At 50.9% G+C, this 27,479-nt stretch overlaps 1 protein-coding gene and 1 long non-coding RNA gene across 3 annotated transcripts; one reads left to right on the plus strand and one right to left on the minus strand.

Annotated features, from left to right (window-relative positions):
- The first annotated feature begins 1,709 nt into the window (after window positions 1–1,709).
- On the plus strand, window positions 1,710–4,923 carry LOC118016123. Its single transcript, XR_004680760.1, has 2 exons — window positions 1,710–1,929; window positions 4,523–4,923. It is a non-coding gene; the product is annotated as an uncharacterized LOC118016123 (long non-coding RNA).
- Window positions 4,924–19,959: 15,036 nt separating this feature from the next.
- On the minus strand, window positions 19,960–21,754 carry POLD4 (DNA polymerase delta 4, accessory subunit). Of its 2 annotated transcripts, none has more exons than XM_035013385.1 (4): window positions 21,438–21,754; window positions 21,095–21,184; window positions 20,819–20,975; window positions 19,960–20,461 (listed from the first exon to the last, which is right to left on the minus strand). In XM_035013385.1, exons 1-4 carry the CDS (start codon window positions 21,532–21,534, stop codon window positions 20,437–20,439), a joined length of 369 nt encoding a protein of 122 aa, XP_034869276.1. In that variant the 5' UTR covers window positions 21,535–21,754; the 3' UTR covers window positions 19,960–20,436. The 2 variants fall into 2 exon arrangements, with proteins under 2 accessions (XP_034869276.1, XP_034869277.1); XM_035013386.1 differs by having other exon boundaries at window positions 20,819–20,930; window positions 21,438–21,750.
- Between the last annotated feature and the right edge of the window lie 5,725 nt (window positions 21,755–27,479).

Genomic DNA, 27,479 nt, shown 5'->3' on the forward strand with positions numbered 1-27,479 from the left:
CTCGATCTCAGGGTGGTAAGTTCAAGCCCCACATTGGGTGTAGAGATTACTTGGAAAAAATGCAGACTAATGATTAAGAAACACACACACAGCTCACGCAAATTGCTAAAGGGGGGGAAGAAAAAGTATGTGTCCCTTTGATCTTATTTTCCAATCCTTCATAGGCAACCACTGTTACTGCTTCTTCCGAGTCCCTCCAAAGACATTCCATGCTTCTGTCATCAAATATATTTATTCTTTTAAAAACATAAATTATACTCTATTAACATTCTGCACTTTGAAAAATTGTTTCATAGCACAAAGAGTTGCTTATCAATTCAGGAAGCTCTGCCTAATTTCTACAATAATCATACATATTCTTTTTCTTTAAGATTTTATTTATTTGAGCGGGGGGGGGGGAGAGCACAGAGAGTGAGAGGGAAGAGCAGACTCCCTGCTGAGCAGAGAGCTTGACGTGGGGCTCTAGCCCAGGACCCTGAGATCGTGACCTGAGCTGAAGGCAGACACTTAACCTGCTGAGCACCCAGGCGCCCCAATACATGTTCTCTTCTATGGACTCCACTATTTTATTTAAGCAGTCATCTACTGATGAACATTTAGGTTGTTTATGAAATTTTTTTTCATTCCAAGTAATGCTTAAGTGCTCATACATACTTTCTTGTGCACACATGGCCACGAAACCTGTAGAACGGCTGAAGCAAAGCCTATTTGCATTTAATTTTGAAAGGCATTGCTTCATTTCCTTCCAAGAAGTTGCACCAACGTACAGCAAAGGGGAATGCCTGTTTATGTCCGGCACGCAATGTCCTTTCCATCGAACCCTGTAACACTCCCAGGAGAAAGAGCAGGCATTATCATTGCCTTTTTGGAAACGGGAAACTGAGGCTCAGAGAAGTCACGGAGCCTCTGATGAGGCCTCAAATAGGTCCCAAGCTTCTAGATCTCAGCCCGGAGGCCTACCTCGACGGACAGGGCGGCTCCCAGGCTGGCTCGCCCGGATCCACCAGTTCTGCCCCAGGCCGGCCGGAGGGAGGGGCGGGACGACCCCCGCGCCCGGAATCCCAAGTCGGCCCCCAGCCGGGGCAGGAGTCTCTCCGGCGCCGGGCCGCCCGCCCAGCCCGGACGTGAGCCCTCGTGCCACGAGGAGCTCGCGTCCCTCGCACAGCAGGTGCCTCCTAGGTCAGCGCCCACCTTCACCGGGTCCTCCCTCCGCCGGGCCCGGGTCGGCCGGGCTTGGACCCGCCCCGAGCCAGGGCGGCCCCTCCTCAGGACTAGATTTCAAACGGCCAAACTGTACGCGCCGAAGAGAGCGTGCCCCGCCGCTTCACCCTGCACCCCAGACGCCTCAGGGCCGCGGCTGCCAAGAGAAACTACCTTTCAGGCCTCCGCGGCCTCTCCTACGCCGGCAGCGCCCGGGCGGGGATTTGGGGGTGGCGGGGGGAAAGGATCCAGAAGCTCGGAACCCACCACAACGCTCGGGCGCCATCTTGCGTCTGTTCTTTCGGCCGCCGGGTAGCAGCCCGGAAACTACATTTCCCACCGTGCTTAGCGCGTCCGCGCAGGCGCGAAGGGCCTCTCTCGTTTCCATGGGAACCTCGCCCCCGAGGGTCCCAGCCGCTTGGCTCTGCGGACCGCGTGGCCGTTGCTCCCCTTCAGGTGCCGTCGAGCTAGGACGGGGTCTGCAGACAGTTGAGGGGCAGAGTAGGGGGCTTGAGGGGCGGAAGCCAGGCGGCTCTGCCTCCCGGGACCACCGCTCCCAAATTCTCGGCCTCCGGCCGTCCGCGCGCTCCCGGAGCCTCGGCGTTCTGAGGCGCGGTGGCCCGGGGAGGCCCGGGTTGGCGAGGCCGGTGTCCGCCTCTGGCCCGCGCAGCCCCGCTCGCTTCGCGCCAGCGCCCGGTCCCCGGCCGAGAGCCTGCGCGCCGCCGACAGGTACTCCCGGGGCGCGGGCCGGAATGGTTGGCGCGGCAGGTGGACGTGGACGGGAGCGCGAGCCGGGCGGGGCAGCGAGCGCGCCTGGGGCTGGATCGGGCTCTGCGTGTCACGGATCCGGGACCCGGGGCTCCCAGCTCGGGGCTTCCATCCCCCCTCTGTCAGTGCGGCTCGGGCTGGAATCCTAGGGCACCTTGTGATAGCGTTGCAGAGCGGCCTCTGGCTCTGTGCTGCCTGGGGAACAAGTCCCTTTATCCCTCCGAGCCCATTTCCTCCTCTGTAAAGAGGCTGGAGCAGATGATCTTTACGGTCTCTTCTAGAAGATACGGGATCATTGCCCCCTCGTTGCAGACCTCGTGCAAGAAGAAGGGGAACTGGATGGTTCGAGCTACAGTCTCAGCTCAGAATCTGGAGTCAGAGAAACTTGGGTTTGTGACTTTGGGCAAAGTTATTACATCTCTTGAGCCTCAGTTTTTTCAGTTGCAAAACTGGGGGTAAGGATAGTGCTGCCTCAGGTGTTTGAAGATTAAATGAGATAATTCGTGTAAGTTTTTAACCCCAGGCCTGCGTCTAGTGAGTGTTGTCCCGAGTCCCAGCCAGCCTTTCCGATACTCTAAAAAACATTCCTTAGCTACTTGAGACCTTTTCCTAAATTTTGGAGTCACTTCCTCTATTGATGGGCAAATCCATTCTCTTATGCAGGATGGTTTTATAGGCTGATTCCGCTGGGGAAGCCCGAGTCTTCTTAGCCACGCCTGGATGCTCAAGCTGTGTATCTCCTCCCTTCAGCTGTAGTTTGGGTTATATCATTACCACACAGCATCTAGGGAGGGTGCAAAGCCCAACACCATGCAGTGCAGAAGATCCTTTCCCTTTCTTAAGATTCATAGAGGATGTGAGCACTTACATGCTATGGTGAAGAAACAGCTGAATATTGAATTCTATTTATATAACATTTACATAGGACTGGATACACACACAGTTATAAGGAATACATAAGAATCCTATGCTACTTGCATTGAGTTCAAACTTTGTATTAATTGGGAAAACCCTTACAAGGAATTTTAAATTAGTGAGAAAATGTATTATTTATTAAGTCTGGGAATTCCCAGTGGCTTCACAAACAAGCCTTCACTCATCCAACAGGCATCTTTATGTGTAAGCTGTATTCTGTGAGTTGTTTTTGACCACCTGTATGTACCTGGTACTGTGTGGGGTAGTCTGAAGGGTACAAAGATGTATAAAATGATCTTCGCCCTCAAGAAAAGTCTGTAGGCGTGCCTGGGTGGCTTAGTGGTTAAGTGTCTGACTCTTGATCTCAGGGTGGTGCGTTTGAGTCCCTCGTTGGGCTCCACGCTGGGCATGGAGCCTACTTAAAAAAAAAAAAAGTCTATAGAGAAGATCAGTTATGCATACAAAACACATAATGCAGGAGGGAAGTGATGTGTCATGAGATACATCACGGAGTCTGCTGTGCTCATGGAGAGGCAGGAGACCCCACCGGTAAGTGGCTGTGTCATGAGAGCAGTAAGGAGCAGACAGCATTTCAGCCGGGCCCTGGAGGATGTGGACAAGGTGGATGTGCCAAGAAGTAGGGCAAAGTTATTGTGAGCACCGTCCTGGCAGCCTTGAGACATGGGGGGAAATGTCTGGGGCCCTAACTGGATATGAGCTCTTAGAAGGCAGGGACTGGGTTTTGGTCAGTGTTTGGCTCTCAGCATGGCATGTGGATGGCACGTAGGAGTTATTAGTGAAGGAACAAGGGCTATGAGTTTTCTGCAGAGAGGAGCCAAGATGTGGTCATTGTGTTATCCTGAGACTCTTTTATTAAGCTTCCGTGCTGTCTTACAGACACCCTTCTAGGGGAGGAATGTGAATAGGCAGGACTATGGGGCAAGGGCTCTGTTGTTGGTACGTACTGTTTAGTACAGTAACTGGGAGCCGAGTGAATAGGGTCTCGTGAATGGGTAGGAGGGTTTGTGAGCCTCCCTCCCTGGAAGGGAGCTGACAACCACAAGGGGAGGACACTGCAGCACAGGATTATGAAATGGTCTTGAGGCCCAGTGAGGGATATTCCTTTGGGTCTGTCTTGTAGCATTTGTGTCTGTTTTTGGCTCTTCTTTGTCTGTGGCCCACTCCTCCTCAGAGAAATTTCTCTCCCATCTCTGGAAACCATGTCCACCGTGCCAAGGCCTATAGTAGCTGCAAAGGAATGAGGTTGGCTTCAGCAGCGCCATCTTCAGGCTGACTTCTGGGCCCCATCCTTCTAGTCCTGCCCAGGGCTTGACCCTGTGCCAGGAGCTGGCACTGAAGCTGACCAATCCGAACAGCTGTCCAGTGACCCCGGGGAGCGGAGAACTACCTTAGGACCTGGGATGGAGGAGTCCCTTGTGGAGGGCAAAGCAGAGACTATTGAGAGGAGAATGGCTCGAGGACAGGGCAAACTCTCCCCCTGCCTATTTAGACTCCCTTCTGAGATCCTCTATTGCTCACAAAGGGTGAAGTCATCCTCAGAATGAGGAAGCTGGGGAAAGTTTAAGTGGGTTCAACAAAGAAGGGATGGGGCACCAGTGACTGCCGATTTTGTCCCTAGATGTGGGATGGTGCAGGACTTCTGGAGGCCACAGATGCTCCTCCTCCTGAACATGGGACCCAAAGTGAGCTGTTACCTCATCTCCCTGGCAGCCTGTGCTCTCGCCGTGGAGTCCTGTTCTTCCTCTCCATCCTGCCCCTCCAGTTTGCTCCCACTCCACAGGCCGCAGGTAAGTGCCTGCTGGGTGTGCCAGGATTCCTGAGTGGCTAAGTGCCACGTAAAGCTTTAATAACTCTAGAACCTGATGCTCGAGAGGAGGTTACCACAGCTCAGTGCCTGCCACGGAGGCCTACGTCAGCCTACGTCAGGGCCATGCTGGTCCTTTACAATTTACAATGGCCAGCAAGTCTTAACATTATGACTTTCCCTTTTCCACCTGAGCGATCTGAGTTTTTAGGTTATAGACCAAAGAACTAAATGGTGGCATCGAGACCAGTGGTCTTTCCATTGCCTTGGCTGTCACTGAAAGGGTGCCATCTGCCTCCAGGTAAGGCTGTGGTCATAGGCTAACCTGAAAGTAGGCCTGTACTCCCCTTCCTTCCCATTGCAGCCAGAGTTTCCTACCCATTTTCCTCAGTTTTCCAGCCTGGGCCAGCTGCTCTCTGGTATGAGACATATTTGGCCAGAGGCTGTCACTGCCATGCCCTCACTAGACACTGACTTGTTCCCATGGCAGCATGTCGCAGCAGAGAGCTGGTGCTCCACCCCCTACTCTGCCAGATCCGCCTGCTCCCAGGATCACTGGGACACTGTAGGGGATTCTATGTCTGGGCTGGAAGAGTAAGAATACAAAACTGTTCTCCCATTGGTGGGGAGGCAAGTCAGCAAAGTTTGCCCAGGGAGATTCCCTGGCCTGGGTAGAAATGCCGCACTCCAGCCCATTGGCACACCTGGCAGCCAGCCAGTGAACCTCAGAGGTAAAGATGGAGAGGGAGGCGTCAGAAAGGGGCGCACAGAACAAGCCCAGATGCAAGCAAGGCCCCGTATGCTGGCCTAGCTCAAGTCAGACATAATTGTGGGGGTGGGCGACAGGTTGGGTGAAGGAGGATGCTTCTCAAGGCCAGAGAGACAGAGCTGCTTGTATGTACCCCACAGAATGTACGTGGCCTGGGAAGGCTTGGAACTGGGCGAGCGTGCTTGGGGCAGCAGCCGACTGTCTACCCCAGCAGCACGCATTTCTTGGTTTGATGGACCGACTCCCAACGGCCCAAGGCCTCAGGAGACCTTCATAGCTTGTGGCATCAACTATATTGATAATGTTGTGCACCATAACCACTGTCCATTTCCAGAACTTTTTCATCAAACATCCCATCCCCCCTGGTAACCTCTAGTTTACTTTCTTTCTTTCTTTCTTTTTTTTTTTTTTTAAAGATTTACTTATTATTTTAGAGAGCGAGAGAGGGAGGGAGTGCCAGTGCGTGGGGGGAGGGGCAGAAGGAAGGGAGAGAGGGAGAGAGAAACAGGTTCCCTGCTGAGCATGCAGCCAAGGACGTGGGGCTTGGAACCAAAGTCAAGAGTCTGACGCTCAACCGACTGAGCCACCCAGGCGCCCCTCTATTCTACTTTCTATCTCCATAAATTTGCTTATCCTAGGTACCTCATGTAAGTAGAATCATTCAGTATTTGTCATTTTGTGTCTGGCTTATATCACTTAGCATAATATCTTCAAGATTCGTCCATGCTTCTAGCAAGTGCCAGAATTTCATTCCTTTTGAAGGCTGAATAACATTCTACTACATGGATAGACCACATTATGTTTAGCCATTCATCTATTGATGGACATGTGGGTTGTTTCCATCTTTTGGTGACTGCGAATGATGCCATGAACATGGGTGTACAAGTATCCGTTTGGGTCCCTGCTTCAGTTCTTTAGGGCATGTGCCTAGAAGCAGGCCTGGGGATCATATGGTAAGTCTATGTTTAACTTTCTGAGGAACTGCCAAACTGTTTTCATAGCGACCAAGAAACTTCACAATGATGCAATATTATTATCTAGATTGCCTACCATAATTACATTTCTCCAAATATCCCTAAATTTTCCATTACAGCTTTTTAAAAAAAAAAAAAGATTCAAGACCCAGTCAGGGATCACAGACTGCTTTTAGTTGTCATGTCTCTTGATTCGTTTTTTTTTTTTTTAATATTATATTTATTTATTTGAGAGAGAGAGAGCACAAGCAGGGGGAGGGGCAGAGCAAGAAGCAGACTCCCTGCTGAGCAGGGAGCTGGACACAGGGCTTGATCCCAGGACCCCAGGATCATGACCTGAGCCGAAGGCAGACACTTAACTGATTGAGCTGCCCAGGCACCCCTCTTGATTCTTCTTTAATCTAGAATAGTCCTTCTGCCTGTTTCTTTTTCATGACACTGGCATTTTTGAAGAATCCACCCTGGTTGTCTTATAGGATATTCCCCAATTTGGATTTGTTTGAATGTTTCCTCACAATTAGATTCAGGTGAAACCTATTTGCAAGAATACTTGCAAATGAACAATATGAGCAATATGTTCTTTCTGCTTCATTACTTCAGCCATTTAATGCTGCTTTATCTCATTATTGCTGACGCTGAATTCGAGTGCTGGTTAAGATGCCGTCAGCTAGATCTTTCCATTGTCCTTTTCCCTTCACGGTCATGAACTGTGTGGTAAGTTGAGGCTGTGTGAATATCCTGTCCCCAGCAATCTTGTCAGTCATTGGTTTTAGTATCAAGTAATGATTTTGGCCTAAATTATTTATTTCATTTTGTTTCTTTTAATTATATCATACCTTGTACATCTATTATGTGTTTAACATAATAAGCTATTATTTTTCAGTAAAAGAGAATTTTCTCTTGTCTCCTCTTTTTTTTGAGAGAGAGAGGGCACGTGTGTTCATGCCAGGTGAGGGGGGATGAGGCTCCACACCCAGCACGGAGCCCATTGCAAGGCTCGATCTCACAACCCTGAGATCATGACTTGAGCTGAAATCAAGAGTTGGATGCTTAAGCCACTGAGCCACCCAGGCGCCCCAAACTCAGCATTTCTTAAAGGAAGACAGTGTTATCCAGACAATGTCCAGCATATAATAAAAAATTATTAGTTATTCAAAGAAGGAGGGAAACGTTATCCATAATCAAGAAAAAAAATCAATGGAAATATACCATGAGATGACAATGATGTTGAAATTAATGTACAAAAACTGTAAACCAGTTACTATAAATATGACTAAAGACTTAAAGGAAAATATGGTGGTCTTTTTTTTTTTAAGATTTTATTTATCTGAGAGAGAGAGCTCATGAGCAGGGGGATAGGGAGGGGGAAGGGGGAGGGATAGGGGGAGGGGGATGGAGGGAGAAGAGGGAGGGCAGAGAGAGAGGGAGAAGCAGACTCCCTGCTAAGCAGGGAGCCTGACATGGAGCTCAATCTCAGGACCCCGAGATCATGACCCGAGCTGAAGGCAGATGCTTAACCAACTGAGCTACCCAGGACCCCTGGAAAATAGGGTGGTCTTAATGGGGAGTCTTAGCAGAGTAATTAAAACTATAACAAAGAACCAAGTAGACTGAAAAATCCATTGGAGGGGCTTAACAGAAGATTGAAGAAGGCTTGGAAGAAGAAAAGGCCATGAGTTTAAGAACAGGTCCGGGGAAATGATCTCATCTGAAAATCAGAGACAAAAGTATTGAATAGAAATTAACAGTGCCCAGTGATCTGTGGGAAAATATCAAGCAGCCTGACATATGTGTCTGGAGTTCCAGAAGGAGAGGAGAGAGAGAATGGGACAGAAAAAAATATTTGAAGAAATAATGATCAAAAACAAAAATCTGAAATTTGGTAAGAAACATTCACTTACAGATTCAAGAAGCTTGGCAAGACACCAACAGGATAAACACAAAGAAAATCACACCTGGAGTGGGCACATCATAGTCAAACTGCTGAAGACCAGACGTAAAGAAAACATTTTGAAAGCAGGTAGGTTACATATCAGGGAATGGTGATGTGGAAGAGCAGAGGACAGAAGACAGTGGGATCGCACCTCTAAAGTGCCGACAAAGAAGAGTTTCAATCTAGAATTCTGTAGCCAATGAAAATACCTTGCACTAGGAGGGAGAAGTAATGACATTTTAAGAAAAATGACAGAGGAGAGAATTTCCTGCTGGCAGGCCTGCACTATGAGAAATGCTAAAGGGCGTTCTTCATGCTGAAAGGAAATTTGGCAACTTGGATCCATAGGAAGGAATGAAGCACCACAGAAATGGTAATATCTGGGTAAATTTAAAAGCATTGCTTTTTTCTTTTCTTAATTTCCATAAAAGACGAATGTCTATTTACAGCAAAAGTAATATTATCATAAGGTACAGTTTATGATATATGTAGGAATAAAATACAACAGCACCAAGAGTGGGAGAGCAAATAAAGTTATATTGTTGTAACATCCTTATATTTGCAAAATGTGAAGAAGTTCAGTTAGACTGTGATCAATTAGTGATGCATACTGCAATTTCTTTTTTTTTAAAGATTTTATTTTAGAGAGAGTGAGAAAGCGAGCATACACTCAAGTAGGGAAAGGGGCAGAGAGGGAGGGAAAGAATCTCAAGCAGACTCCCCACTGAGTGGACGCCAGGCTCAATCTCACAACCCTGAGATCATGACTTGAGCCAAAACCAAGAGTCAAACACTTAACCCACTGAGCCACCCAGGCACCTCACATACTATAATTTCTAAGGCAACCATTAAAAAATAATAAAAAGAGGTATAGCTACAAAGCAAAGAAAGGAAGTAAAATATAACATTAATGACATTTAATATACTGACTATTGAATTATAATATGTAAATATAATATTAATTATATTCAGTTCCTCAGAAGAAGGCAGAAAAAGGAGAACTGAGGAACAAAAGAACATATGAGACAAATTTAAAAAATGTAGCAAGATGATAGACTTTTCTACTATTGACATGATATATTGAAATCCTCACCCCCCAGCACCTCAGAATATGACTGTACGGAGATAGAGCCCTTACATAGGTACTAAGTTAAAGTGAGGTCATTAGGCTGGACCCTAATCCTCTTACAAGAAGGGGAGATTTGGGGGCGCCTGGGTGGCTCAGTCGGTTAAGTGTCTGCCTTCGACTAAGGTCATGATCTCGGGGTCCTGGGGTTGAGCCCTGCATCAGGCTCCCTGCTGAGCGGGAGTCTGCTTCTTCCTCTCCCTCTGCCCCTCCCCCCCAACTCATGCGCTCGCTCTCGCTCTCTCAAATAAGTAAATAAAATCTTAAAGAAAAAAAAAGAGAAATGGATACAGACATGTGCAGAAGGAAAACAACGTGAAGACACAGGGAGAAGAACTTGGCTGTCTACAAGCCAAGGAGAGAGGCCTGGAATAGATCCCTTTCTCACAGCCCTCAGAAAGAAGCAATTCTGTCAACACATTGGTCTCAAACTTCTAGCTTCCAAAAGCTGTGAGAAAATAAGTTTCTGTTGTTTAAGCCATGCAGTCTGTGATACTTTGTTATGGGGCTCTAGCAAACTATCACAGACTTAAACCCAACCGTATGAATAATTCCATTAAATGTAAACATTCCAATTAAAACACAGAGCTCGTCAAGACCCCACTAGATAATATGTAAGAGAGATACAATTTTTCTACAGACACAGAAAGTGAAAGGATGAAAAAGATATACTGGGCACACAGCACAAGAAAGCTGGTACAGCTACATTAATATCAGACCCAGTAAATGTCCAGACAAGGGAAATTAGCAGAGATGAAGACATGCAACTCTCAATCTCAATCCCACACAATGGGATACTATCCACACAATGGGATACTATTCGGCCATAAAAGAATGTAGTTACATGTTATAACATGGATGAACCTTGAAAACCTTATGCTCAGTCAAAGAAGCTGGATACAAAAGGCTACATGTTGTTTGATTCCATTTGTATGAAATGTTCAGAATAGGCAAATCCATAGAGACAGAAAGTAGATTAGTGATTGGCAGGGGGGATTGGAACTGACTGCTAACAGGCTTCTTTCTGGAGTGATGGAAATGTTCTGGAATTAATGGCAGTGGTTGTACAACATAGTGAGTATACTAAAAACACTGATTTGTACCCTTTTAAATGATGAATTTTATGTATTATGTTATATTTCAAAGAGTAAAATAAGACAAGCTTAAAAAAAAGAACAAGTTAAACCCCAAGAAATGAAATAATGAGAGCAGAAATCAGTGAAACAGAAATATGCAAAGAACAGAGAAAGCAAAACCAAAAGTTCATTCTTTGAAAAAAATCAATAAAATTGACAAACCCCTAGCAAGACTGATTAAGAAAAAAAAGAGGGAAAATGCAAATTACCAAGTATTGGGAACAAAAGAGTGAAAAGGGGCAAAGGAGAGTAAGGAAACTTTTGGGGAGATCAAATGTTCTAGATTTTAATTGGGTTGATGATTACATCAGTGCATACATTTACCAAAACTGTATGCTTAAAATCTATAAATTCATCTGTAGATGAATTATATTTCAATAAAATGAAAAAATTAAAAAATTCTAGGGCTCCTGGCTGGCTCAGTTCGTAGAGCACACAACTCTTGATCCTCTGGTCGTGAGTTCAAGCCCCACCTTGGGCATAGAGCTTACTTAACAACAACAACAAAAATCTACATACTGTTATCTCCAATTCAAATCTGACATTTGAGGATTTTTCCTCACCTTCCTTCCATATTATATCTCCCTTTTTCCACAGTGCAATCTCTGACTTCCAACATCTATATATTTATTCATTTTTTTTTGTATCCTTCATACAAAAACAGCAAAACAGTTTTAGAATTCCTACACCAATACCATTATCAACAACAAACCTATTAAGTAAAGTTCAAGATTTTTTTTTTTTGTAGTCTTTAGGAAGCCCATGAACTATATTGAAAATTTATTTGTATTCTTATATTATTTTTTCTGTATGATTATATTATCAATCTGATATACAATTAGGTTCAGTTATTACTATTTGTAGTCAATTTTGAGATTTGAAAAAAGTCTCCTGATATATTTTTGGATTTGTAAAATATTCATATGATTCAGGAGCTGAGACTATATAAAAAAATACTTAGACAAATCTCACTTCCATTCTCTCTTCCACCCCATTCTTACCTACCCCCAAAAGGATCCATTTTACTCATTTCTAGTTTTCCTACGTTTCTTCTTTCAGATTTATATCTTATTTTCCCTTTTTTCTTACACAAAGGTAGCACACTACATACTTAGCAATTTATCCTGGAAATCACTTTGTATCAGCTAACAGAAATCTCTTTCTCTCACTCTCTCTCTTTTTTTTTTATAGCTACATTGGTGGGTTTATTTAGTTAGCTTCCATGGATGGGAACTTAGGTGGTTTCCAATATTCTATTACAATTAATGCCACAGTGATTAAGCTTATGCCTATGTTGCTATATGTCTGTGGAAGTGAATCTTCGGGATCAGTTCCTAGAAATAGCACTGCTGGATCAGAGGGTAAATGTTCTGTCGTTTTATTAGCACTACCAAGGACAGGCAGAAGAGCCTTCTCTCCCAGTGGAATGTAGTAAAAAGAGTGCAGCATTAGGAGTCCACGAAGCCATTGCAATACGTGGTACAAAGCCCCTTTTACCTTAGTAGAATTGTCTCTAGTACTGTTAATATGAACATGGTAAGACTGTTTTTCTTACTGATTGATTAAATAGGTAATATAGTCACGTAGTTCAAAATGCAAAAGCTCTGTTAATAAAAAATTTCCCTTCATTCCCTATTTCCAACCCACCAAGTTACCTCCCTCTCAAAGGCAACCAATGGTATCAATTTCTTGAGTGTCCTTTCAGAGATATTTATACTTAATATAGGTGAATGCATACATTTTTTACCCAAATAGTAGCATATTATATACACTGTTCCATAAATCTCTTTTTCCCCACCTCAATTTTTTCACATATATTTTAGAGCTCATTCTATTCTATACCAATCCATACAGAGCTTGCTTGAACTTTTTCACAGTGTGGTATCCATCATGGACTAGAACTTACTTTACTGGTGCCTTATTGGTAGACATTTAGGCTGTTTTTAGTCTTTGCTATTACAAATGATAAGATAATAAATAACCTTCTATATATTATTTTACACATACAAGTATATCTGGAGGATAAACTTCTAGATATGGACTGAAAGGGATGTGTGCATTTGTCATTTTGACAAATAATGCCAAATCGGCATCCTCGGAGTTGTACCAGTCTACACCCAGCACTGCAGGACTGACTGTGTGGGGGCATCCTGGGCAGCCATCCTCCCGAGAGCCTGGGGAGCGGTGGGCTGCAGGGTCCTGTGTGCTCTGGATGTGATGGTCCTCTCTACCCTGCACCCGAGAGCGCCTCAGAGGAGCTGAGTGCAGCCGTAGGCTTCAAAACAGGTTGTGAAAAGGAGCCCGCTTCTGAAGTTGACTGCTGTGATGCGTCCCTTGCTGAGAAGGCTCTAGGATAAGATGGCTCCTGCCTTCAAGGCCACACAACCCCCAGAAGTGACTTAGAGAGAGACCACATTTCACTCAGCTGATGCCTACACGATTCTCACAGGCTGGACAGGACCAACAGACCAAACAGGAGGTATGAATGAAGTGGGAAGGTTCTGTCAGCTTTGAGGGCCTGATGAAACACTCTAGCAGAGGAGGCGATGAAATGTAGCCACGCGACATGCTCTCATAAAATAGAAACATTACCATGGAGAGCAGAGGAGAAACCCTTAAGTCTTCTCAGGGAAGGCTGCGCAGAGAGAAACAGCATGTAGTCAAGGGTAGGACACGCTGGACTGGGAGCCATGCAAACTCTGGTTGAGGGGAAGGAGGCATCTGCCCCAGGGGAGGCTTCTGGGAAATGCCTTTTCCTTCAAGAGACTAAGGGCCAAAGTAGGGCTCAGGAAAGATGAGGGACCTTGTCCACCGTGTGTCCACTCTACTCGTTCTAAAATCCTTAGCCACAGGGCCGTCTTCAGGGAGTCCGAGTTCCCACAGTGTCATGTCCACACCCGTCTCGTGGCGGGTTTGAAATTCGCTTGCAGGTCCTCCTCTCTCCCACGCGCATGCCCCAGAGTCCCTCGGAGCTTCTGCACTGCAGTTCTGACCATTGCACCTGCCGGAACTGGCATGAAGTTGTCGATTTCTAGTTTAGGGCTTGGGTGAGTGGCCTGGAGACCCAGCAGCCGTGTTGAGGATTGCCTAAGTCCTAGAGGTCGTGTGAACCCAAATCCACCTCAAGCCGCCACTGCTGTGGCCTCCGTCTACTTCTAGACCAGTCCGGAAACGTGTGCATTTCCCCTGTTTCCTTGAGTTTCTTGGCAAATTAGCTCCTGAAGCCTTTGTGTTATTAGTGCATTTGTCTGAGTTTGATGGCAGATAAACGCTGCCACACCTAAGTCAACAGAGATGGAATTGCGTGACCCTCACTGGCGGGTGTGGCCCTGGTAGTCACCGTGTGGGGGGGTGCAGAGAGAACTACAACACGCACACAGAGGGGTGCAGGAAGTGTGAGGACACTCAGGGCGGGCCATCCTCCTCCTTTCCACCTCCTCCTCGTGAGATCTTCTGGCTGCATGCCACCAGCCACGCACGAAGTTCTCAGAACCGCCTGGTGCCAGCTCGGCCTTGGCTCTCCTGCCACTCGGCCACTCTCCCATCTCCTTGGCTGGTCTTCCACCTTCTAGAGAGGATTTCCTGAGTGCCATCTTTGGTCCTGTCTTCACGCCCTCTCCCTGTCCCTCTTCACCCCCTGAGAAACCACCCATGCCCATGGGTTTGACTGTCGGTTCTATGCAGGTGATCCCCCTGTGCCCTGGATGCCACCTCTCCCTGACCTCGCTGCTGGACTTGCCCTCTAGGCTGCCACTGCTTCCTGCATGTTGCCTTTTGGGAGTCCTGTCATCATCTTAAACTGCACATGCGTGAGATCGAGCTTGCCTTCCCTCCCAGTTCCCATTTTTCTGTCCATGGCATCAGCCTTCTCTCACCCACCCAAGCTTACATCCTGAGTCATCTTTGACGCCTCCCTCCCCACTTGTCCCTTCCCAAATGCAAGCCCTGCCACCTGCCTTTGCAACATCTCTTGGAACTCTCTGTCCTTTGCATTCTGTCTGCTAATCCAGGGTCTCCGTACCCATGTCCTGAATATTTTTTTTAAGATTTTATTTACTCATTTGCGAGAGAGACAGAGCAAGAGGGACAAGCAGACTCCCGCCAATACGGTGCTCAATCCCAGGACCTGGAGATCATGACCTGAACTGAAGTCAGACGCTTAACAGACTGAGCCACCCAAACTCCCATGTCCTGAATATTTAATAGCTCCCCCTGTGGTCTCCCTGCCTGCAGTTCCTTCCCCTCTAGTCTTTCTTTCTACCTGGCCAGACAGATTTTCCAGAATGATTATTTTTATCCTATCTCTCTCCTGCTCAGCAGCCTTCTAGCACTGTCATCACCATGGATAAATCCAGACTCCAGGCCCTATGTTTGGTCCCAGCCCCTCTTGCTGGCTTTAGCCCACATGACATGCCTGCAGGCATCAGATTCTATTCCCAACACTTAACGAGTTGTGTGACCCTGGGCAAGTACTTAACCTTGTTGTGCCTAAATCTCCTCTTTAAAATCTCTTTATAAAAAGTGTATCATCATTTTTAGGGGAAAGAAGGCACTTAGAACAGTGCTGCATATGTAGTAAGCACTGAAATGCTAGCTTTTTATTGCCCTGGTTTTCATAAGCAAGTGCTGTTGTCTGCACACCTCTCCCCTGGGCGCACACATCCTCTCCTTGTTACCTTTGCTCAGCCCAGTTCCTCATTCTAGAATGCTCTTCTCTGCCCACCTACTCTTCCCCACCCTTCATGGGCCACTGACCTCCCATTTTGCTTCCAATGAACCCTTGTTTGCCACTTCCTGCCGTGCACTCAGCCTGGCTGGGTGGCCGTGGGCACGTTGGGGTAGATCAAGCCAGCCAGAGGCCACACGTGGCACGTTCTTCCCAGAGGGTCCATTTTACTTGGTAAGTAAGTTCATCCATTTTTTTTTTTAAGATTTTATTTATTCATTTGAGACACAGAGATACAGAGAGAGAGAGAGAGAAAGCATGAGCAGGGAGAGAGGCAGAGGGAGAGGGAGAAGCAGGCTCCTTGCTGAGCCAGGAGCCCGATGCGGGGCTCGATCCCAGGACCCTGGGATCATGACCTGAGCCGAAGGCAGACGCTTAACGACTGAGCTACCCAGGTGCCCCTAAGTTCATCCATTTTTTTTTTTTAAAGATTTTATTTATTTATTTGAGAGAGAGAATGAGAGAGAGCATGAGAGGGAAGAGGGTCAGAGGGAGAAGCAGACTCCCCGCTGAGCAGGGAGCCCGATGCGGGACTCGATCCCGGGACTCCAGGATCATGACCTGAGCCGAAGGCAGTTGCTTAACCAACTGAACCACCCAGGCGCCCAAGTTCATCCATTTTTAATGTAACGGCAACTACTCGAGCATATCATGGAATAGAATACAAAACTGGCTGGAGATTTTGCGGATAAAAGATACAAGTAGTAAGAATATTCAGAGTGGAGGTGTCTTGGGCCCACCTCCTGCTGCACTGGGGGGCTCTGCATTCATTCTGCAGCAGAAGGGTCTGAGGAGCAGGGGTGTGGTGAGGCACTGAAGTCAGACAGAGGGAACCACTGCAGTAGGAGGGGGCTGTCCTGGGCTCAGGGTCCCCACAGTGAGGGTCTCTTTAACACACATGCTCTCTCCTTCCCGAGAACTCAGTGTCGCTACCACTCCTAGTTGCCCCGACGACGTGGCCTCTGTATCACATTGCTTTTTTTTAACTTTCCACACGGGTAGATCTTCTCTGTTCAGCAGCACCCCAAGCTGGAGCGCAGGTGCAGGAGCGGGGTGATGCAATGAGGAAGGTAGCCCTGCGTGTGAGTCCAGCCTGGTGTTTCCTGATTGAGCAAGTCTCAGCCTCAGGTGCCTTATCTGTGAGCCGTGGCTAATACTTACCTAATGACAGTGTTCTGAGTCACTCCAGTCAACCACATAAGGAATGTGCAGCATTCAGCCCAGCAGATGGCACGGAGGGCACTTGGTAAACGTCAGACTCCTCCCTGCTGCATGAGGCTCTCAGCAAACATCAGATTCTCGAATGTTCCCACCGATACCATACCTTCCCACCTGCATCTACTCCCACATCCTTGGCCTCCCTTCCTGTCGAGCTGGATGCTCCTGCCTGAGGCCACCCTCTCCCTGGGTCCTGGCCCTTGTCACTTTCACAAAAGCCTCACTCATAAGACCACCACCTCTGTCCCCTCTTGGCTCACTTTCATACTATACATGCTCTAGTGTCACTCTATCTAAAACAAAAGACAAGGGGTGCCTGGGTGGCTCAGTCGGTGAAGCATATGCCTTTGGCTCAGGTCATGATCTTGGAGTCCTGGGATCAAGCCCCGAGTCCAGCTCCCTGCTCAGCGGGGAGTCTGCTTCTTGCTCTGCCGCTCACCCCACTTGTGCTCTCTCTCTCTCAAGTAAATAAAATCTTTTTAAAAAGTACATTTAAAACAAAAGACAAAACGACACATCAGAACCCCTCCCTTGAGGGGCGCCTTGGTGGCTCAGTTAAGGGACCAACTCTTGATTTCACTTCAGGTCTTGATCTTCATGATCTCATGGGTCTTGAGATCAAGCCCTGCAACAGGGTTCTGAGCTCAGCGAGGAGTCTACTTGAAGATTCTCGCCCTCTGCCCCTCCCCCACTGGCACTCATGCTCTCTCTCTCAAATAAATAAATCCTAAAAAAAAAAACCCCAAACCCTCCTTTGATCCCACGTCCCTCTGGTCACCACCATTCCTCTGCTCCCTTTACAGTAAAAGTCCCTGAAAGAGTTGGCATGCTCCTGGTCTCCACTTCCACTGCCATTCACTCTGAGCCCACTCCAGGCACACTCTTACCCTGGCACTCATGGAAACTTCTTGTCCCCAGTGACCTCTGCATTGCCAAGTCCAGCATGCTGCCCTGGGGCTTCACTTTACGAGCCTCTCCAAAGCATCTGAGACTCTGAAATGCCTTCCGTCCGGGCCTCCCAGGCCCACGCCTCCAGATTTTCCTCCAGCCTGCCACCCCCAGTCTCCTCCTTCCTCGCCTCTAAGCATAGAAGGTGCAGGCCCGTCCTTGGACCACTTCTGTCTCCATCTGTACTCGCACAGGTAACCTCATCCACATTCAGGGCTTTAAAGATTATTTATTTATTTATTTATTTATTTATTTGACAGAGAGAGAGGCAGCGAGAGAGGGAACACAAGCAGGGGGAGTGGGAGAGGGAGAAGCAGGCTTCCCGCGGAGCAGGGAGCCCGACGCAGGGCTCGATCCCAGGACCCTGGGATCACGACCTGAGCCGAAGGCAGACGCTTAACGACTGAGCCACCCAGGCGCCCCCACATTCAGGGCTTTAAATGCCATCTAAAAAACGCCCACATTTACAGCTCAAATTCAGAGCTTCCCAGAACTCCAGACTTGCGTATCCACCACCTACTCCCCAGCTCTGCTTGGGTGTCAAGCGCGAACTCCTGATTCCCCGGCCCTCCCCACCCCTCTCAAGTGTTTCCCGTCTTAGTCGTGGGAACTCTGGCTTTCCAGCTGTTCGGGCCAGAGCCTTTGGAGTTCTTCTTGGCTCCTCTCTCTCTGACCCACAGCCAGCTGATCTCCCCACCCTGGTCCAAATCACCATCACCTCTCTCAAGGCTGACCCCAGAAAGCCTCCTGAGCACGGTGTTGCTGCCTCTTCTTCCCCCAACTCCACAGTCTATTCTCCACCAACAGCCAGAGTGGGGTTTTCAACACATAAGCTTGATTATGTCATTTATTGGCTTAAAACCCACCAGTGTCTTCCTGTCTCGCTCAGATTAAAATCCAGATTCCTTATCTCAGCCTGAAAGGCCCTGTGGGAGCGACCTGCTACCTCTCTGGCCTCATTTCCCACCATACTCCTCTCGCGCCCTCTGCCCTGGCTGCGCTGGCCTCCATGCTGTTCCTGGACCAGGGTGCACACACTCCTGTCTTGGGAAGTGTGCTTGCTGTTCCTTCTATCCAGAGCACCCCCGTAGGTGCAAGGCCCATTCCTATACTTCGTTCAGGTCTCCGCTGAGATGCCACCCTGTCAGAGAGCCTCCATGGTCAACCTCAGCACTCCTGGCATTCTTTGACCTCTAACCCTAACTTTGCCTACCACAGACCACCGCGTGGCATTATATTTACCTGTATGTCTTCTTTGATCTCCTCACCACTAACAACACCCAACTAACAACACTCTAGAGCCCGGCGTACAGCAGGTGCTCAGCAGATGAGCAGGTGCCTGGGTGTAGACAGGAAGAGCCTGTGCACATGGCCTCTCATCACCACATACCTGCTGGTGCTGCTGAGCAGTGCCACACAGCTCTTCTGGGCTTCAGGCCCCCTCACTATAAAATCTACCTTGACAGCCCTTTAGCAATTTTAGAGATGATTCATTTGAAGTGTTGAGGCACGGGCAGGGCCCAGGACAGTGGGGGTTGAAGAGGCTACTTGGCTGCTCTGTAGGCCTGTCCTCAAGGAGTTAGTAGTGCTGTCTCTGTCTGCCCAGGATGGAGGGCTGGTACAGCCAGTGAAGGTAAACACAGTGCAAGGAACACTGACCCCATTCTCCATGTCATACCATCCCGGGGTCCCCTAAGCATTGTTTCTGCTCCACCCAGTTCCCCACCAAAGCGCATCAGATGATGGCCATCCCTGAGCAGGACCTGCAGGTTGAAAGCCTCCTCAACCCTGCTTTGGATCCAGGTGGCCTCAATGTGGGAAGCAGAGGTGCTTGCCGGGAATCCGTAGGTCTGGACTTTATGGGGCGTGGGCCCTATGGATCCTCCTCCGACAAAGACCCATTTTGTAAGCTTGGGTGGGTGAGAGAAGGCTGATGCCAGGCTAGGTGGCAGGTCAGGTAAGTTTTTCTCTGGCTGGTCTCTGAAGGTGGCTAAAGAGTAGTTTCCCGTGGCGCCTGGGTGGCTCCGTCGTTAAGCATCTGCCTTCAGCTCAGGTCATGATCCCAGGGTCCTGGGATCAAGCCCCGCATCGGGCTCCCTGCTCTGCAGGAAGCCTGCTTCTCCTTCTCCCACTCCCCCTGCTTGTGTTCTCTCTCTCTCTCTCTCTCTCTCTCTCTCTGCATCTCTGTCAAATAAACAAAATCTTAAAAAAAAAAAAGAGTAGTTTCCCTTTACACCACCAGGGGGCGCCAGAGGCTGATCAGCTCTAATGAGGACTTGTCTCACAGTCTATAGACGTGTCTAGTCCCAGGTCTAGGGTTGGGCGGCAGAGGGAAGGCGTAGTGCTGGTTCTCTCCCACCTATCAACTTGCTGGTGGCTGCCAGCCCACGCAGGGCCACATTAAGGGACTGGAGGTCAGGCTTCCAGACTCATTGTTCTTTATTGATAAGCATTAGTGAACCTCTTGCCAGTTTTGCCCTCAGATTCCCAGCCTTAAGTGGGGAGTGCATCTTTGCCTCGTAGATGGATATCTGCCTGAGTCTGACCATGTCAAGGCTGTGCCTATTTGCCACACTATTCCCAGGACCACAGTGTTTGTGGTCAGGGAGGCGTGTAGCAGGCATCTGAAAGGTCATGGCCAGGTCCTTGTCCTCAGAGACCATTCTCCACGTAGGAAGTGCAAGCTTCAGCTGTGTTGGCTCTCAGAGGGGGCTCCAGAAGCCTGCTGGTTAGATGGAGGGCTGAGCCTCAGAGACCTCCAGATTCAGCCTCTTTTCTCTATGAGGCTCTTTTCCTGCCAAAAGTTCTTCACAGCAGAACTGAGCCAAGGGGGCAGCAACCAGCTCTCACTTGTGTCTTGAGGTTCTGGGATAGCGGGCAGGAGGTCTTAGGTGCGCCTCAAAGGGGATAGAGATGCCAGAGGCTGTGCGAGGGGAGGGGACAGGGAGGGAGAAACCCGAATCAGTTAAGTCCTTGATCTGAGTTCACCAGCCCCAATTCTTGGCCATGGTCTATAGTCCTTGGCCAACCCCTCTGTACTAAGTAGATAGTCCCCTGGGCCCTGGGTGCACCCTTCCCCCACCATTAGCTCAGCGATAAGGATTATTAAAGCCATCTTCTGCCTTCCCGAGCCAGGCACCTCAGAGAATCCTCTTGCCTGTTCAGCAAGGCCCCAAACCCGTATCCGTGTCCTCCTCGGGTCAGGGCAGCCCCCACCCCGGGGGCCAGCAGGCTGGCGGTGCCTGGCTCCCCTGAGAACCCTCCCTGGCCTGTCTCTGACCTGCGCTGGAAGCGGGGATCGCCAGGGTGGGTCTGTAGCACCTGACGCACTTCTGGGGGAGGCTCCAAGCCCATCTGTTCCGCCCGATACCAGCGCTGCAGCCGTGTGATCCCTGCGGGGTGGGAAGGAGACACGGGCACCTCGTGGGGGGCGCGGGCTAGAGAATGCGCGGGGAGGGGTGTGTCAGGACCTCCACGCCCCCTAGTCTCGGGAGACCGTGCCCAAGAGGGTCAGGCAGGGCCTTGGGTTGCTTCAGGGGCCTGAGAGGGTTCTCACCTGTGCAGGGCCCATACTGCCAGGCGAGATCAAACTGCCTCAGCAGCTCCAGCTCTGCTTCATCCACGCTCAGCGGCTGGGGCTCTTCCCCTGCAATGACATGCTGCTCCTCAGGCCTGCCCAGGCCTGTGCCCTGCAAGGCCAGTCCCCTGCCCATCGCCTCACAGCTGCCCCACTGCTCCCCGGCCCTCGCCACCCCTTTGCCTCTGCCGGCCACTGCCAGGCCTGGAGTAGGAAGTAAAGGACATACTTCACTTCCCCTTCCATTGCCCACGTCCGCCCACGTCCTCTCATGCCCCTCAGCGGTGTCCACTACTCCCGCCCCCCCCCCCACGTAAGAGACCTAGCTCTGGTGCCAGCTCCCCCTTGCTGTGCCCAGCGGGGCCCTCCCTCCTCTTCACTACAGGGTAGGAGTCAGTGATGAGCCGCTTCCGGCCCATGGCGGCCACCCAGGCAGGCAGAGAAGGAGGCGACTGCGGGGAAGGAGAGAGACAGGCCAGCGGGCACGAGAGAGACAGCTGCTGAGGGAGAGAGAGAGAAGAGGGCTGGGGCCAGAGAGCGAGCCTGGGGCTAGCGACGGGCAGACAGGGTGACCCAGACAAGCGGAGAGGAAGTCCGCTGGTTCCAGGGAATGACGCCTGTCCCCCACCCCCACAAGCGCACAAACACAAAGACCTAGACCAATGGTTGGCCGCCTCTGCAGGGCGGGGCCCGGCTCCAGCCAATGGCAGGCGGCGACGGCAGAGGGGGCGGGACAGCTGCTGCAGCTGTGTTCTGGGGGAGAAGGGGTGAGGCTGGGGTGGGGGACCTGTCAAGATGCCCCAGACTGCACCACCTCCTCCTGCCCCGCTCCTCCCCATTGGTCTGCCGTGGGTCTCAGGGGACTTATAGAGCGTTATCCTCAGGCTCTCACTTCCCGTTTTCCCTTCCTAGGCAAATGTTCTTTTCAGCCTCAGTAATCCCCGTGGCCGGTTGGTAACTCCCCAGAGTCCAGCTGGAGCCTCCACTCCCACCCCTTGTCCCGCAGAGCCTTGTGGGGGCAGGTCTGGAGGTCTGAAGAGCGTTTGGGCTAATCCAATCCCCTTCCCTGCTCCCACCCCACCCCCACCGGCCCCAGGAGACCTGGCTGGAGAAGCCCATGGGTTCCAAAGCTCCTTTCTCACAGTCTGTGCCCAAAGACCCTGCCCGCTCTTCGTCCAGGCAAGCGTTGGCCTTGTCGACTCTCCGGGGGTCCCGTAGCCTGCACATGCCTACCCTACTAGTCAGGAAGATTCCACAGTGAGCAGGAGACCAGAGTGTTTGTATCCCCAGGTCTTTAGCAGTAAAATCTGCCCTGTCTCACTAATGTGACAGTATGAGCAGAAAATACCAATGATAAACTAAACTCTTACATGGCACGGTGTGCCAAGTACTGTTCTCAGCGCTTTCCTACATATTCACTCAACTAAACTAGATGTAAAATGCTGCCTTTTTTTTTTTTTAAGTAATCTCTACCCCCAACGTGGGGCTTGAGCTCATGACCCCGAGATCAAGAGTCACACGCCCCACGGACTGAGCCAGCCAGGCGCCCCATAAAATGGTTTTTCAAAGTAGGAAGTGCTGATTGTCACAGGCATTGTGGGGCCCCAGTTAAACCACAGTCCCTCTGTGCCCTCCCCACCCAGGAGCTCAGAGGCTAGTGGGGTAGGAAGATAGGATACACAAGTTGTCAGTGCAAGGATAAAATTCCTAACAAACAGGAAAGGGGAGAAGGGTGGGTCAGAGAGGAGTTGGACCACAGGGTTGGCTCAGCACTGGAAGACCTCCTGGAGGAGGCGGGCTGCTGTAAACAGTGTCTCTCAATTCTCCACCCATGACCTTTGTCCCTTGGGCTCCTGTCATCGCTGAGTCACCCCTTCACCCGCCTCCCCCTCACCAACTTCCTGGCAGCAGGCAAAAGTGCTGGTCAGTGGGAGTCTGGGAATCAGCACAGGGGCCAGCCCAGCTCTAAGTGCCCTTTAGAGATCCCATCCAGCTCTTCCAGGAGAGCAGGGGCCTGCCCAGACACTTCTGCCTCCCCTTCTCCCACTGCTCCGGGGCCTCGGTGCTCTGTGTTAGGAGTAAGGTGGGCATAAGAGAGGAAATGCTCTGGACAGGAGACCACCAAAGGGGAGGAATGAGAGCAGCCGTGTCTTCAGGGGCCTCCTCCTGCCTGGCTCTCCCCATGCACTTCCTTGAGGAGGGCTGAGTGGGAGTCAGAGCTCTTGAATGCACTGCACAGAGCTGGAGGGCCCTTCCCTGCTTTATTTTCTGGGCTGGGCCTGGCCTAATCCCCCATCTGCCTCGTGGACTAAGTGGGGCCCACACTGAGGGAGACGGGGGCCCTGCTGCATTGGGAAGGAAAACAGGGAGGCCCTCTCCACATGCCTGAGAAGGGCTGAGGTGTGGGGTCCAGTCAGGCCCTGTGCACTCTACAGAGGGATGGTGCCCAGGCTCTGTGGGACTGACCACTCTCTCCCCAGAGGGCGATCCCAGAGGTGTGTGGCACCTCACTCCTGAGCCCACAGAGCCTTGAGGGAGTAGGAAGCCATGGGTGGGGCAGACCCCTCCTCATTCCTGGTCCTTCCCACCCCTGAAAGCTGATAGCCGTGGGGCCCTGCCACCGCCCAGGGAGCGTGAAATGGGGTGTGCCTCTGGGCGGCCACAGTGGCTCCTACCGCCGCCCGGGCGCATTCCCTCTCTCTTCTGGCACCCGGACCTGCTCTGTGGGCACTGTCTGGGCCATCCCTGCCGGCTGCCCCCAGCTCTGCCTGGCCCAGGCCCTGCTAGCCTCTCCCACCTAGCCTGGAAGATGTCTCCCTTGGCCTTCAGCGTCCCCCCAGCCCCAAGAAAGAATCCGGGCGGTCAGCTCAAGGGCAAGTGGCCTAGGACCGGTTTTCTGGCCTAGAGTCGAGAGAACTGTCCACAGGCAGCATTGCCCTTCTGTCCTAGTCAGACAGTAGTGGGACTGAGCTCCCTGACTCAAAGGAGTTGGCACCCAGGAGCTTTGGAACCATCCCTGTCTAATTGGTATCCTTCCCCAACTTGGTGTCTGGATCCCTGAGGTGTGCTGGCCACTAGAACCTTGGCCTGCCATCCTCAGGTCTTTTCCTTCTTCACTCCTCTAACCCTGTCTGCCCCTCTCACCTTTCTTCCTGGAACCCCTGTCCCGACTCAGACAGCCTCCTGTCCTATCCCCAAAACTGCTATGGTGGGGCCTATCACAAGTCAGGCGTCAGGCTGGAGGGCCAGGTCAGAGGTCTGAGTTGGGAGCTAAGTTCTCCCTCCTTCAGGGAATTTCCTGAGACCCAGGAGCCTGTTTCTATGTCAGCTCTGACCCCCAGAGGCTGGTGATGGGACTAGCAGGAGTGACCTTTGCACTTTGCAGGAGTGACCTTTGCACTTTGCAGGAGTGACCTCGGCTTGGGAACACCCAAGGGCCTTGCTCTAGGCCAAGGCCAAAGTCTTGGGAGAACCCGAGAGAAAAGAGAGCAAAGAACTGGAACAGGAGCCCAGCACCTTCCTGAGGGCTGAGGCCCACTGCCTACTCCTCCAAAGGAAAGGGGGATTAGGCCTGGCTTAGCTCAGACAATGTGGCAGGGTGGGGGGCCTCAGCACTGCGCAGGCGCCCTGGGAGCCCCTTCCCCCTCCCCCTGCTCACAATGGGGCTTCTGGAGAGAGCCAGCTAGAGCTAGGAAGGTGGGGGCAGGTAGAGGGAAGGAAGCAGCTGCCTGGGGCCCAGCAGGCTGTGGGGCGTAGCCTGCTCTCCTTCCTGCTCTCCTTCCTTCTCCTCAGCAACCCCCTTCCTCAGGCCCTCAGGCCCTGCCACCCACCCTGAGCTGGAGATTCTGGGCAGCCAGATTCATATCCCCAGCCCCCACATATTCACACGCCCTGGGCCCCATTCTCCACCCTGTGGGCCAAAATTCTTTCAGGCGGCCCCTCCTAGTCCATCATGATCCTCCCAGACACCCCACCTCTCCCTGCTCCAGGGTCTCCGGCCTAGTGGGCTTAAGGGGCAGGAGGCTGACAGAAGGCAAAAGTTCTCCTGCGTCTGGGTTTTTCTGCCACTGGCTGTCTCTTCTGCTTTGTCCCAACCACCCCGTCCAAAGCTCCCATCACCTTCCCTTTCACCTTGGCCAGCCTGGCCCTGGAGAAATTCTGGGGACATTTGAAAAGGGATCCTTCTGGCCATTTCTCACCTTGGCCACCAGGTGTCAGACTTTGTCTAGCTGGGAGGAAGGTCCTAGTTAGTTTCCACCTCATCCGCCAGGCCTTAGAGATGGGGGCAAGTTGGGGAGGGGCCTGGAGGTGACCTCTGAACTCGGGAGGCCAAAAGACCCTGAAGGTTGGGAGAAAGAAAGGGCTGGAACTCTGGTCCTACAGTTCACAGCTACTCCCTCGTTGTCCCCACCCCCACCTCACTGACAAGGGCTTTGTCTACTGCTGGGAATCGGGGAGCCAGGCTGAGTCAGGGAGCTCAAGAACTACAGGGACAAAGGCAGAGACAGTTGTGGCTCCAGAGAAGAAGGGGGAGCTGAGAGGCAGCAATCCATCAGAGCACTCAGCCAATGGCCTAGATCACTGGCCCTCACCCTGCAGGTTAAGGGGAACAAGGGCTTTCCTTTTGGCCCTTCCCCATTTGGGGTGGCCGTGGCAAGTGGGTGAATGTGTGCACGTGTCTGTAAGATGAGTGCTTGAATGAGTCTTTTCACACACTGAGAGGGCCCCAAGTCCTCGGGTGCTGGGCCAGTCTCTGCAAAAGCAGGCAGCTGGCCAGGTATCACTACCCTTTAGCCACCCTCCCCCTCTCCTGTACCCGCTCCTACCCCTGCCAGTGACGTTGCCTCTCCCAAGTGACAGCTCTCCATCCTCTGCACATCCTTTCACACGCAGGTGCGTTTCTGGATACTCAAGATGATGCTGAGATTTCTAATCCACTCCATGCCATCTGGATGGGGATGATGGAGGAAGAGAGCCTACTCTCACTACCCCCTCCCCGCTCCCCACTCCTACTCTCCCCAGCCTCCCTGGAACAGAAGGACTTCTAGAGATGTCCTCTCCTCTGTGGCACTGCAGGGCCCCAGGCATTCCAGGTTCTTAAGCTGACCTCTGCATCCCTGGGCCCCTGACTCTCAGGCCATACTTAAAAGGTGGGACCTGGGATAACCACCACTAACTCATCACCCCTCCTGGAGCTGCCGTGGGTGGAGAACCAATAACAAACAAATTCAGAGAAAAGCCTGATGACTTGTCCTTTACCAAGAGCTACCTACCTCTTGGTCCACAGCTCCAAAACCCAAAGGGGGGACTCACACCCCGACACCATCAGTAGGGAGCTATTTGGGGGAGAGTTCAAGAACTCTGAAATGCCCTTTCTGGCTCGGTTCTCCTCTGTGTCTACCTCTCCCACCTTGCTGCTGGGGGTGCCCCCTCTGCATCTTCCACGGGAGCCACCTCCAGCACTTGCCCACCCTTCCCGGTCACTCTCCTCCCTTTCCCTCTGCTACCTGCCCTGTGTTCAAATGGTGTTCAAAAGCACCATTCCTAACCCTCTGGAGTCTCAACCAACCCTCAATTCTCTGCCATTCCTGCTTTATCAGTCCTTGGGCCATGGGAAGCACCCTGTCTTCTCTCTGTCCTCGCCTCTGGCCATCTGTGGCTTGATGGAGAATGTCACAGCCCATGACAGAGATGCGTGTGCTGACGTCACCTGGCTCCACGAGGCTGCCCAGCAACGATTTTGATTCCCTTCCTCTGCTTGTCCCTGATTCCATTCCCTAAGGCTCTCTACATTCTTCTCCAGCTGCCACCCCTCCCACAGCAATTTCGTCTTTAGATCTCTCTGTTTGAAACAACAGCAAACCAGCCAACCCATACATCAGTGCTCCTGCTACCCATCTAGGTATTCCTTTTGCCACCAAAGCCCGGGAGAATACACTTACCCCTTCTTCTTTCTCACCACCTCCTTTAATCTCACAATTTGGCGTCTGCCTCCCAACTGCTCTTGCAAAGGTCACCTGTGACTTCCTGATTTCTCAGTGGGTTTCCCCCCGAATTCTTCCCCCAGGGCTTCTGGGGCCTCTGACACTGTTGATCGGTGGCCTCCCAAAAACTCACTTCTCTTAACTTCTCACACACTATTGCTTGACACTCTTTAAATCAGCTTACGTTAAATTCGCAAGTACTTTACTTCGGTGCAGGCATTGTGCTAAAATGCTGTAGGGATGCAAAGACGAATAAATTATGGAACGTGCCCTCGAGATGCTATCCGCTTAAAAGGGAGACAGACGCACTGAACTGACCCTTGTCCTGCCCTCGCCCAAACCCTACCTGGAGAGGCCATGCAGCGGCACCTGCTGTGTGT

Source organism: Mirounga leonina, unplaced genomic scaffold (genome assembly GCF_011800145.1).
Source record: "Mirounga leonina isolate KUSES-001 unplaced genomic scaffold, KU_Mleo_1.0 Mir_166, whole genome shotgun sequence".
NCBI classification, from domain to species: Eukaryota; Metazoa; Chordata; class Mammalia; order Carnivora; family Phocidae; genus Mirounga; species Mirounga leonina.